At 42.1% G+C, this 13,385-nt stretch overlaps 1 protein-coding gene across 4 annotated transcripts in view; it reads right to left on the reverse strand.

Annotated features, from left to right (window-relative positions):
• Positions 1–13,385, reverse strand: part of THOC5 (THO complex subunit 5) — a 29,183-nt gene that overhangs the window by 11,503 nt on the left and 4,295 nt on the right. For all 4 annotated transcript variants that reach the window (XM_074206276.1, XM_074206277.1, XM_074206273.1 and 1 more), the window contains exons 3-7: positions 12,299–12,442; positions 9,266–9,379; positions 9,071–9,168; positions 1,737–1,883; positions 918–1,032 (exon numbers count right to left, since the gene is read on the reverse strand). In XM_074206276.1, the coding sequence (XP_074062377.1) occupies positions 918–1,032; positions 1,737–1,883; positions 9,071–9,168; positions 9,266–9,379; positions 12,299–12,442 (618 nt within the window). The remainder of the gene's footprint in view (positions 1–917; positions 1,033–1,736; positions 1,884–9,070; positions 9,169–9,265; positions 9,380–12,298; positions 12,443–13,385) is intronic.

The following is a 13,385-nucleotide window of genomic DNA, read 5'->3' on the forward strand; positions in this document are numbered from 1 at the left end:
GACCTCTCTGGGGCCACGTCACTGTCTCCAACAGCCTCTAGGAGATTGTAACTCCCTCTTCTTTCTTCAAGATTTAACCTTACACTTACAACTGACTCCCAGAGTCACTAGTTCTTACACTCAACACCAACAGTCCTTGACAAGTACTAAGCCCAAAAAGCTGGGGTGCCATGGTGGCTTCTCATTTCCAATTTTCCCTTGACCCCTTTCACTGGGTATCCTTACTCCTCCTTAATGAGAGTAAGTGAATGTCTTTCAGCTCTGCCACTCATCCAGTCTTGCTTCTTTTCGTTTTGGGCTCTGGGCTCATGGGGAGCACTCAGCCACGCACATCATCCTGAAGGGTCACAAAATCACCAGGTGGTCTCAGAAGCACCAGCAGGAGCTGCTACCATTGGCTTGAACTGAGACTTTCTGGTCATTCCCCACTAAGCTCATGCATGTCCTGGCTTTCTTCAAGTCCCACCTAAAATCCCATCCTTTAAAGGAAGCCCATTCAGTCTTGTTTGTATACACTTATTGAACTTTTGTCCCCTGGAGCTCTGTGAGGACAGTCTTGTGCCTCTTTCTGTAAGCCCAGTGCTTAGTGGAGGGCCTGGGCTAAAATACACTAGAGACTGACTGTTCTTTGGACATAAATCCACAAATTGATAGTAACAAGTAAGTGGCAGAGAAGAATCTAATTTACCCCCAATGTTTGTGGATGTCGGCACTCCCTTATTGGATGGGCTTAGCCACCACTTCCTGTTCCTGGTACACCATCTCACCTAACATGCAGGTCATGGTGCTATGATGGAGAGATTCCCAGACCCCAAAAGGCTGAGTGGATGAGCCAAATCACCCCAGTACTTGGCATCGCTGATCCTGCTGGAGGAGAAGGCCCGGATTCATAAGAGGGGAGGTCTGGGAAAACTGACCTGCATGATGCTGTTAAGTTGAGGCTGAAGGCTGCTCAGGTATTCCTTCTTGACCTCAATCTCCTTCAGGATTTTCTCTTTGTTGGCAAGACATTCTTTGTACTTTTCTGCCAACCTGATGAAGGAAGCAACAATTTCACATTTAATCAGAGGTTCCGTCAAGGTCAACTTCCAGCATCCAGCCATGTGCTCGAGTCCGTCATAGGTACCAACACTATCACAGTCAGACAGTCTGGGACTAGTGGGGCCTCCCCACCAGTGCTAGGCTCAGAGAGCTCATGGAAGAGACCCCATTTCCTCGGGGCATTGGGAAGGCCTAGGTGAAGCTAAGATGTGATGGGAATGACAGAAAGGGGATCTGATGAGTGAGATGGCTGTAGCCTGCTGGCAAGAGCCTCCCAGCCTCACCCCATTCTGACCTTCAGCTCAGACTCTCTCACACATCAACTGAACTCACACCAGTCACCTCCCCATTAGACCGTAGGCTCACTCAGGCCAGGAGACACTGGGAAGATCCCAGAATCACTGCCTCCTCAGATTGAGGTGAGAACCAGAGGCACTATGGACCTTGCAGGGCAGGGATAGGCTCTCAAGTCTTTTAGAAGACATGGTATGACTGAACAACCAGAATCACAAAGTAATCTCCGGAAAGAGAGACCTCTAATCAGAAAGCAGGGAAGGAGAAACCTGAGACTAGGCTGATGATGACAAGGAGGGGTCTTAAGTTAAACTAGCTCTTTATTTTCAAGGAGTAGGTAAAGCATATGACCCTTTGAAGAAAGGGAAAGTCCTTCCTCAAGACACAATAATTATGATTACCTTTTCCTCTGTTCCAGTTCCCAGTCCAGGCGAGCAAGGGTCTGCTGGTGAGGGTCCCCCATGGTGACCTCACGCTTGCTGATCTCGGGGGGGGCCTCCTGGTAAAACTCTTCCATACTTACGAGCTCAATTTCTTCATGTTTCGACCTTTAAAAGAAGCAAAGATTTAAACTTTAGATTCTGGGAAATTCAAATCACTGACCCACCAGTCACAAGTTTCAATCCCAAGGCCCATGTGCAACTTCCTTAGCTAACTGGTGACTCTATATTAACTTCTTATTCACTGAGGTGGGAGATGCCCTTGGGGGGGGGGGGGGTAGTTCCTGCTCTTGGACTTATGCCATCTACTCTTTTTACTGATGGCTTAGCTTGATAAAAATGCTTCAGGATAAGGGTGGTCCCCCAAAAGAGACAAAGTACATACAGCTTGGAGAGGGGAAGAGATCTATGGATACACTGACCACTTATTTTTTCTTTTTCTTTGCCACTTAGTGGTGACTTTGTATAAGTTAGTTTTGATCAACTGTGTTTCTTTGTTACAACTGAGGGTTCACCAGAGAACAAAATTGTTTATCCAAAAACAAATGAAATTTGCAAACAAAAACTATCAATAATACTTCACTATTTTAAGATGAAAAGAGGGGGAAAAAAGGCAGTTGGGAGAAGAATCGAATACAGATCAAAGAAAAGTCAATAAAAGTCATGGCTGACATCTGGAGACAACTCTCTTGAGACTTGCGAGCCAGATGACTATCTCTGGTTGCGGTAATTCACATATGCTCAAATTATCCAGCTGCAAGGAAGTTCAAAAGTACTTTGCCAAAGAGTAGTAAGTCAGACAAGAAACCAAAGCCCTCAGAGGCACAGATGATGTTTTTCCCTGATGCCCACTAAAAGAAAAATAAAAGGCAGAATGCCTAAGAGAAAAGCCTTTGGGAAACAGAGAACTAAGAAGATGGTATCTGAGATGGGATTTTCTATTCAGGACCCTAAGAGGGATGAAGGAACATGAAAGAGTCAATTAGAATGTATTTGACTGAAGTTTTGTCACTATACTCCAAAACTGAAACAGGAGGGAGAAAAGCATTCACACAAACCCTGCCAGAGAGAACAGGCATGATGGATGCACTCAAAATGGCTTATGTGGATGCTAGAAGGTCACAGGAGTCAGATGCCCCAAAGAAATGATGACCTCAGAGAGCTTGGTCCAAATGTGAATTTAGAATTATCCCTGAGGTTTGATGAGGAGACTGAATCTAGTCCTGTCTAGGGCAACTTATTAAAAGAAGACACTGAACTGGGTCAATCATGCTGGAGAGGAATGTGGAACTAGGTCCAAAGCTCTATACCCCCTTTGACCCAATACCGCTGCTAGGTCTGTATCACAGAGAGATCAAAGAAAAAGAAAAACGACCCAATACCCAATTGTATAAAAATATTTATAGCACCTCTTTTTTCATCAATTGGGGAATGACAGAACAAATTGTAGTATATGATTGTGATAGAATACAAGAAGATACAATAAGAAATGATGAGGTGGATGATTTCAAGAAAAACCTGGAAAGTCTTACACGAACTGATGCAAAGTGAAATGAGCAGAACCAAGAGAACAGTATACAGAGTATCAGCAATACAACAATTCAAGACAATTCTAAAAAACTTATGATGAAAAATGCTATCAACCTCCAGAGAAAGCACTGATAGAATCTGGAATGCAGATTGAAGCACATCATTCTTTACTTTCTTCCTTCTTCTTGGGTGGGAGGAAGAGAGGTCTTCTTTCATAACATGATTAATATGTAAAGTTTTACAACAATTGCACATATATAATCTATATCAATTGCTTAGGGAGGGAAAGGTGAGGGAGAAAATTTGGAAAAAATATGCTAAAAATTATATTTACGGGGTGGCTAGGTGGTGCAGTGGAAAGAGCACTGGCCTTGGAGTCAGGAGTACCTGACTTCAAATCCAGCCTCAGACACTTAATGATCTGACTGTGTGGCCTTGGGCAAGCCACTTAACCCTATATGCCTTGCAAAAACCTAAAAAAAAAATTATCTTTACATATAATTGGGATAAAACAAAATACTATTAAAAAGAAAAAACACCCAGGAAGGTTGGGGAATAGTAGAGACAGCTGTGGAGGCCATCCCATCAATATATACAGCATTCATCTGGCAGAGGCAGGAGGCAGCAATGACAAGACACCCCTGGAATGCAGATACAACATATGTCAGAGTGCTTTTTTAGGCCAAAAGCAAAGCATACAATCCTGCCATTTTTTTCCCCAGAAGCAGAATTAACCAAAGGGAAAGGCTATTTATTCCATATCTGATCAACACAAGTAAGGAAAAGCTTGTTACTGAAGTGAGTTGATTGCTACCATGTGTGTGTGTGTGGGGGGGGGGGGAAGTGAAGGAGAGCAAAGGGTGACCTCTAATTTTTCCAGTTTATAATAGGTTAGGAATAACTTGATATGCACTTCATACTATGGGACAGAAATGTTCAGAGGAAAGCTAAACAGGGTCTGCACAATGTCACTTATATAGTAGGCAATTAATGTTTGTTATCATAAGAAAATATCCCCAAAGGGATGGAAAACTATCTAATCATGGACTTCCAACTTTTTGGCTCTTCTATCACCAACAAAATCTTGTCAAAGACTGCAATACAGAATTTAATATCTATTGATGACTATACTGTAACATTATCAATGAATATAATAATAAAATGCAATATGGACTCTGAGCACCGCACGTGACCAGGAGCTGCATGTTGGATACACATCTAGATGGATAGTTTTAAAACAGAGAAAACTACCCATGATACTAAGGTTCAGAGTGAACTGAGGCAGGCAATGAAAAGTTAAGCATGTTCAAAAAACCAACTTTTTGCTTTGCTTCACTGTAGGATAAAGGATCAAAGAAGGGATAGGATCACAGACTGAGGTGATAGGATGATAACTGATGAACGCAGAAAGATGACGCCAATAATTTTTAAATTGCTTCCCTGAAGCAAGAGAACAGAATACACAGTATCAGCAATATAACAATTCAAGACAATTCTAAAGAACCTATTATGGAAAAATGCTATGAAAAAGAACTTTTATAGAGGAGAGAGGAGGTGGTAAAAATGAATCTGAAACTCAAGGTAACTCAGATAATAAGAGAGCTTCTTGCTGCCCTTGTTAAATTCAAGCCACATGGCCCAGAATTGTGGGTCAGAGGGATGAGTGACTGGATTTGAAGAGGTCAGTGTTTCAATGTTGACTATTCTTTACTACCTGGGAGGTGATTTCATGTCTTTAGATTTGGTTTCCTCATCTACAAAATGAATAGGTGGGGCTGGACTAAACTGTCTCAGAAGTCCTTGACAGCCCTTACTTGATGAGCTTATGAACATACAAACAATGGCAAGGGGGAGAGACTGCTGACCCACTTTTGGTGATAATCCAACAGATCTTAAAAGCATGAGACAAGTATACAGGGCTAAGAAGAGACAAGGGAAAAGGGAGGAAAGGGATCCTTAAAACCAGAGGGTACAGTTTGGTTTTGATCCATGGTAAATCCCTAGAAAATATTAAAGTTAGCATTGCTTCAGAAACAAAATCTCATGTCAGATTGACCCTATTTCCTTCTTAAGAAGGTCACTAAGTTGGTAATTAAAGAAAATGGTCAGTATAAAATTTGCCTAGATTTGAGCCAAGCCTTTGACACAACCTCTTGTGTAGAAATGTGGATGAGGGAACTTTACAATGGGATGGATTCAGAAGCAGCTGAACTGGAGGAGTCAGTGAAGAGTCTGATCTCAACATGACCAGGGACGTCCTGAAGCTGTTCTCATTCACTTCAATGTTTTTATCAAGAACATGGACAAAGGCATAAGGAAGATACTTAAAGTTGAAGCTGATACAAAACATGGAGGTATAACTAATCCACTTGGGATCCCACCAAGACGATGACAGGTTAGAACACTGGGATGAAGCAAGTAAGACAAAAGGTCATATGGATAAATGTAAAATCTTACATACAGGTTAAAAAAATCAACTTTAAAAGAATAAGATGAGGGTGCTGCTCTCAGACAGAAACTTGTCTGAAAAACATCTGGGGGGGGGGGGGGAGAGATTGTATTTTCCAGCAAGCTCAATTGTCTCTATTTGTGAGGTAGTTGGCGTCATAAAGAATGTTGGGCTGTATCAGTCATAAAAACTGTCTGGTATCGGCTAAGAAACAGAGTGGTAGACCAGTAGAATAGACTAGGAACAATAGCAGGAAATGATTATAGTAATTTGCTGTCCAGTTATTGGGATAAAAACTCCCTCTCTGATAAAAACTGCTGGGAAAATTGGAAGTTAGTATGGAAGAAACTTAGATTAGACCAACACCTCACACCCTTTACCAAAATAAGATCCAAATGGATACAGGACTTAAGACATAAAAAACAGTACTATAAGCAAATTAGAAGATCAAGGACTAGTTTACCTGTCAGATCTATGGAAAGGGGAGCAGTTTATGACTAAGGAAGAGATGGAGAGCATCACTAAAAACAAGTAGATGATTCTGATTACATTAAATTAAAAAGCTTTTGCATAGATAAAACCCCTGTAACCAAGATAAAAAAAAAACGTAGTAAACTGGGAAACAATCTTTACAACTAATGTTTCTGACAAAGGACTCATTTCTAAAACATACAGAGAACTGAGTCTTTAAAAAAAAGCCATTCTCCAACTGACAGTCAAAGGATATGCAAGACAATTTACAGCTGAGGAGATCAAAGCAATACATAATCATATGAAAAAATTGCTCTAAATCATTACTTATTAGAGAAATGCAAATTAAAGCTTCTCTGAGGTATCACCCGACACCTCTCAGACTGGCCAATATGACCCGAAAGGGTAATGATCATTGTTGGAAGGGTTGTGGGAAATCTGGGACACTATTACACTGTTGGTGGAGCTGTAAACTCATCCAACCTTTCAGGAGAGAAATTTGGAACCATGCCCAAAGGGCAACAAAAATGTGCATACCCTTTGACCCAGCAATACCACTACTGGGTCTATACCCTGAAGAGATGATGAAAAAGGATAAAAACATCACTTGTATAAAAATATTTATAGCAGCCCTTTTCGTGGTGGCAAAGAATTGGAAGTCAAGTAAATGTCCTTCAATTGGGGAATGGCTTAACAAACTGTTCTATTAGAAACCAGGAGGGATGGGAATTCAGGGAAGCCTGGAGGGATTTGCATGAACTGATGCTGAATGAGATGAGCAGAACCAGAAAAACACTGTACACCCTAACAGCAACATGGGGGTGATGATCAACCTGGATGGACTCGCTCATTCCATCAGTGCAACAATCAGGGACAGTTTGGGGCTCTCTGTGATGGAAAATACCATCTGTATCCAGAGAAAGAACTGTGGAGTTTGAACAAAGACCAAGAACCATTACCTTTAATTTAAAAAAAAATCATCTTATTATATCATTTTGCTTTCTCTTATACTTTAGCTCCTACCTTTGCAGGCAAATATTGGTAAAAAGGGCCTAGTAGTGACTGGCATGGATCAGATGCAATGTAAATGTCTATACTCTCACCTTCTGTCCCCAACTCCTGCCCCCTGAGTGTGATCCAACAGTCAAGAAACCTAATGCAATCAGACTGAATTAAGGAGATCAAGCGTCCAAGATGAAGATCCGAGCTCTGCGGTACTCCAGTCAGGTCAGGGCTTATCAGGAATATCATGCCACCAATTTAGAAGGGATGGTGATCAGATGGAGAGCTTCCAGAAAAAAGACAACCTAGAATCATGAAGGGTCTTGATTCCAGGCCACGGGATGACTGACTAATGGAGCTAGAGAAGCCTCAGAGTGACAGTGCTGGAGCTGAAGAGCTGTCAGAGGAAGATGACTTTGGGCTGCTTGGCCCAAAAGGCTGAACCAGGAGCAGCAGGTAGAAAGGGCAAAAAGGACGACACAGCCTTAGTAGAAAGGAAGACTCTTCCCCTCAATAATTTGTTACTCACAAATGAAAAGAGGCGTTTTTTTTTTAGGAGAGAAAAACAAAGGTCACAAGAAAGGCCAGAAAAACAGAACAACCCTGAAAGCTTATGTCAGAGAGATGTGCATTTCCACGTCTTCTTTTCTGTTCTACTGTGTATACACAAATGACCAGTTTATTTGGGATTTGCCAAGCTCAGAATAAAAATAAAAATCTATTTTAAAATATGAGATACCTGAATTGCCTCACTTCCTTACTGCCTCCTCCACCCCTTCCTGCTTCATTGGAGTCAGGAATGTTGTCAAGTATTTTATTTTTGGTAGGGGTAGCTATGTGGTTCAGTGAGTAGAGCACTGACCCTGAAGTCAGGAGGACCTGAGTTCAAATTCAGCCTCAGACACTTCATAAATGCCTAGTTGTGTGACTGTGGGCAAATCACTCAAACCCTACTGCCTTAAATAAATTGTTTTAAGAAGTATTTTATTTTGAGGCATGGGCTAGGGTCAGTGATTCCTTCCCACACCGAATTCTATGATTCTGTAAATAAGGACCCAGAAAGAACATTTAATCTTCAGTTGACTGAAAGCTGCAAAGACTATGGCTTAATCAATAACTGATAAAATCACTTTATGGGCTGGAACAAGGAATGCCAGTCCAATGAAATCTAGCAGGGATAAAAGGATAATCCTTCATTTAAATTTTTAAAAATTTCAAAAACCGAGAGCAGAGGCAGCCTGGCTAAGTGGCAACACATAAGTCTACATGAAACATAAACTGAATGATTAGAATGGCACATCCAGGAGGCACACCTACTTCAGAGTGCATTAACAGAGGTGTTTGTTCAGCATCTGGATGACGACAATCAGAAGAGGAAGGAACTCAGACACTATGTTTTTTGAACAACATGGGAAAGTTCTAAGTATGTCCGGCCTAGCCTAGAAACAGGATGTAGGACAACTGCTGTCCTACACATGAGGGCAGCAGTGCTACAAATTGTGCATGTGAAAATCAGGTTAATTCTCCAAAGTGTTACCCATTCACACATACATTGTGGGAATCTGGGAGAGAAAAATCAACAGGGAATAACAGAAAGGGATAGTGTGACAGCTATAGAGTCTGAAAGTCGAGCTTGCAATACTGAGGAACCTGCTAGGAAAAAAATCCCAGTCTGGGTTTGATTTTTTGGGGATTTATTTTCCCAGCTCTAAGTCATCACTTGACATAACCCAATGAATGACTCAGCTTTTCCTAGTCTCTGAGATTTCTGTCTGGGGCCTTTCGCAAGCTACTGTGTTCCCCAAGTCATTGTCCACTGAGCTGCCCCCATTCCCATACTCACTTAAACTCGAGGCACTTGGTGATCTCTTTCTGCAGGTGCATCACCTCATACAGCAGGTTCTGGAGCTGGAGGTGATAGGCATCCACTTTCTGCTTAGCCTGAAAAGAAGAGATGAGACTGACTCATGGGAGATGGAGGAAGGCAATAGGTGGCATCTCAAAACTCCCTGCCATCTGTCTGTCCAGTGCTACCTACCTCATGAGTCTGATCTCGCCCCTTCTTCAGTCTGATATGAGCCAGTCGGTTCAGTTTCTTCAGGGTCATGAAGTGAACACAGCTCTGGATCCGCCTCTCTTCTATCTCAGAAGCCTGAGGAAAAACAGATGTGGAAAAACCTGGCCTTTCTCAGTCTTTCTACCACCTTGCACAATCAATCATAGAAAAGGGGTCCACCCCAAATAGAGACAATTTGGAGGAAAATTAGAACTCACTAAAACCACTAAGGAAATAAATGAACTCAGCAGGAAAGATTTTTAAATTGTAAAAGTTCTCTCTTCACTGATAATAGCAATATGCAAAACTCAGCATGATAGATTAGAAGAGTATGAATATCAGGAAAGAGGTCTCCATTGCATTGTCCTGTGCCCTCACACATACTTCTAGCTCCTAGAGCACTGGAGTCCAAGTTGCTCATCTGATACTAACAGATTAAATTTCATCAATATATATATATATATATGAATATTTGGGGCAGCTAGGTACCACAGTGGATAGAGCACTGGCCCTGGAGTCAGGAGGACCTGAGTTCAAATCCAGCCTCAGACACTTAATTGCCTAGCTGTGTGGCCTTGGGCAAGCCACTTAACTCCACTGCCTTGCAAAAACCTAAAACATATATGTGAATGCTCCCCAATTCTAAGTGACCAAGGGGCTCCAAGTCTGATCAGGCAACTAAAACAACCAAAATAAGGAATAAAGACTAGAGGACTTTAGGTATAGGCCTGAGGTTATCTGTCCAGGGTCCAAAAACTAGCTAGGCCACACACAAAGCCTCCAACACCCCATGGGCAGGGAATCTGCTGAGGGAGCTCCATCTCTGGCCATTTGGGGATGTAATTTAAGAATTGTTTGGTGCTATGTGTTTGCTCAGTTCAATCCCTGCAGTCCTCAAGGCATTGTGATATGAGGGAAAGAGCCAGATTTGGAACACCAGAGTTTCAATACCAGATCTGATAATACCTGTGACCAAGGATAAATCACTTAATCTTAACTCTCTCCTTTGTTAAATGACCTAGATCGGCTTGGGTCCCTATCCACCTGTGTTTAAAGAGGAAAATGTACTCCAATACCAGCCTCCATCAGCGGAGGCCCCTTCCAACCAGCATCTATGATGCATGCTCTCTGCTCTGCAATCCAGGGATTCAGTCAGTTATAATGACCCCTGATCAGAAGATGTTGTTGTCCAGGCTACATGCAGCTTTCCCCAAGGAATTCAGTCCCTGGGTCAGTGTCTCTCTCCAGCTCTGATACTTTGTTGGAAATATACTGATGAGCCAGTCTTTCCTCAAAGATCATGGTCTCACAGTTCATCAACCTCTCAACTCTTGGAACCTACAATTTTCTTCAGTCTCAGCTATCCAGATCATACTATGCCATCTCCAATATGTGATCACAATCTCCTATCCTTCTACCTCACCCTCTCCCTCCTTTCTCCCTGAATGTCAACGTCAGTCCCTCCAACCTCCCTGTTTGCTCAGGCCACCATCTCTGCTCTGGCCTTACTTTCCTCTTTAGAGCCCTGACTGGAGGTGAACAGTTTGACTGTGTGTTTCCTTCACCCTTGATCTATCATTACTTAAGACCCTGAACCCGTTTCCTCATTTTCCCCTTTTGATCCTCAACCACAACTCCTCCCATGACCCACCATCTATTTTCTGGGTACATACTCTCAAACTTTTGTACTGTTTAAATTATGTCAGTACAGCCAGACTCTTTGTGCTACTCAGGAAAATTGTAGTCTTCCCCCAGGAGTTGATCCTAATTCCCTTCTCCAGCTGTTTCCACCTTTTTTTCCTCGAAAACCCAACACCTTTCCCTAAGCAGGCAGCAACTCCTTTTACTGAGAAAAGAGCAACTTTGCTTGAATTTTCCTCTTCTTTCCTAAGATCCCCCTCAAAACCCTGATCCATCTTTCTCTCTCTCCTCTCCTCCTGGACTCTTGTGTAGCCCTTCTCCATAAAGCCAGTTCCTCTACTACACACGCTTTTCTTCAAACTTGTCTCATCCCTCACTCTCCCCTTCTCAAGTCTTTTCAGTTTCTTATATTTAATAATTCTTTCTAACTTTATGTTCAAGTCCATACTATCACCAAGAAAACTGAGCTTAATGATCTTATTTTAGATTTCACAACCCATTCACTGTCAAAGTTCAGGGAAAAATCCCTCCCCCTTAATCGTTACCTGTCTGGAACCCTTGGCTATGCTCCACAATGATCAGCCCTCTCCTTCGAAGTGCTTTCTCTCTCCTCCTTGGGCTCTCTTTGATCTCATTTACCTGCTCCTCCTTAGTCTCTTTTGTCAGTTCATCCATCATCTGTGAGTATTCCTCAAGTCTCTGATCTGGGCCACTTATTCCCTATCTCTAGACTTCTTCAACGATCTCATCATCCAGTCCTTTGAACAGACCACCCCTGTGCTTTCCACCTTTGCTTCTTTAAATGCCCCAGCACAAGTATGGCCTCAAGAGTCTAGTTCCCTTTTCTAGCTTGGAAATTACCTGATCTTTATCTGCTATTTATTCATCTGTGTATACAGAGCATTCTCCCAGTACAACAGGATGCCAATAGGGCAGAGATTGTTTGAATTTTGTCTTTGTGCCCCACTACCAACCCACTTCTTCACACAGAAGAGGAACTTTAAAAATAGCCTTTAAATATTTGCTCAGGTGCTGAGACTTTTTTCTCTTTTTCCCCTTTCTCAATCAGAGTAAATATTAATTGGCTACTAACAGGAGAAAGACTCCAAACTATAAGAAAATTCACAGGTATATAGTTCAAAGCTTAAAACCAGAAAGAGTAAGAAAAGAAAGAAGATGAAATCCAAAGCCTAGAATAGTCTAACCCAGTGGTTCCTGTCCTCTATACCAGAAGATGCTATGAGAAATTATCAGTAGATAATAACAAGGATTATCATGTGAGGGGTCTAAGAAATTTCCCTAAGATTCCTTAACCCGGAAAGAGGCTGGGAGAGTCTTTGGCCCTAAAGAGCTAATTCAGCCCTAGTTCCTTACACTGTCCCTGCTGCCTCGGCTCTTGAGTTCTTGGATTTCAGCCATAAGTCGCTGGAGTTCGTGGCAGGTGAACCGGTAGAGGTCATAGTCCTTGTTTGGGTCTCGAATATCCACCTCAGCCTCCTCACTGTAGTACTTCATGTCCTGCAGGTGAACAGAGAGAGGAGCCCTTCAGCTTTGGAGCATACCTAGCATGGCTGCTTTAGCTACCCAAGGAAGGTAAAAGTAGATGGCTCTCATCTGGTGCCTTCGGAAGCTTTGATCAGTGATATACAATGCAGTCAGCTCCCCTAGTTCTTGAAGTCATCAGAAGAGTGGACAAGTATCCGAGTGGGAGGTGAGAAAAACAGAACTGACATTCCAGGGGAAATGTCCACTAGGTTTCCCCTCATGTTGAGCAAGGAAGTTCATTCCAATAGGCCTGCACTGGGGGTTGGTGTTTTGATTTTTCAGATTTGTTCTACAGATCTGAAAACAGATATGCAGAAGGTTCAATACAGAAAGGAGGCGATGGGGTACTGAGGAAAGAACACTAGCTCTGAAATCAGAGGTCTTAGGTTCAAATCCCACCTCATCACTTAACTACCTGTGGGACTACAAGCAAATCACTGTAGCTCTCTAGATTCATTTTGGGTTTTGCTAGATGAAGGGGTTGGGTGTCTTTTTCCCTTTTGACTCAGATCTATGAGTCTATATGTGATCACAGACAAATTCCTTTAGCTCCCTGGGCCTTAGTTTCCTCATCTGCAAAGTGAGAGGATTAGACTAGACTCTGAAGTTCCTTTCATCTAAATATCTTAAAGTCTTTGATATTGAAAGTCTATCACAGAACTCTTTATGGTATCAAAGAATTGGAAACAAAGCAGATATCCAATGGTTGAAGGAATAGCTGAGAAAACTGGCATATGCTTTTTAAAAATCACTAGACAATAAATGACAATATTAGAAATTACAAGGGTAGAGATCAGTAGACGACAAATGAAATAAGCAGAACCAAAATAACTAAAAGGTCACAACATGAACAAAAAGCTCACTAAAAACTGAACCTGTGAGTAACTGAAAAACCAATGACGATCCCAGAGTAAAG

The sequence above is a fragment of the Macrotis lagotis genome, chromosome X (genome assembly GCF_037893015.1).
Source record: "Macrotis lagotis isolate mMagLag1 chromosome X, bilby.v1.9.chrom.fasta, whole genome shotgun sequence".
NCBI lineage: Eukaryota > Metazoa > Chordata > Mammalia > Peramelemorphia > Peramelidae > Macrotis > Macrotis lagotis.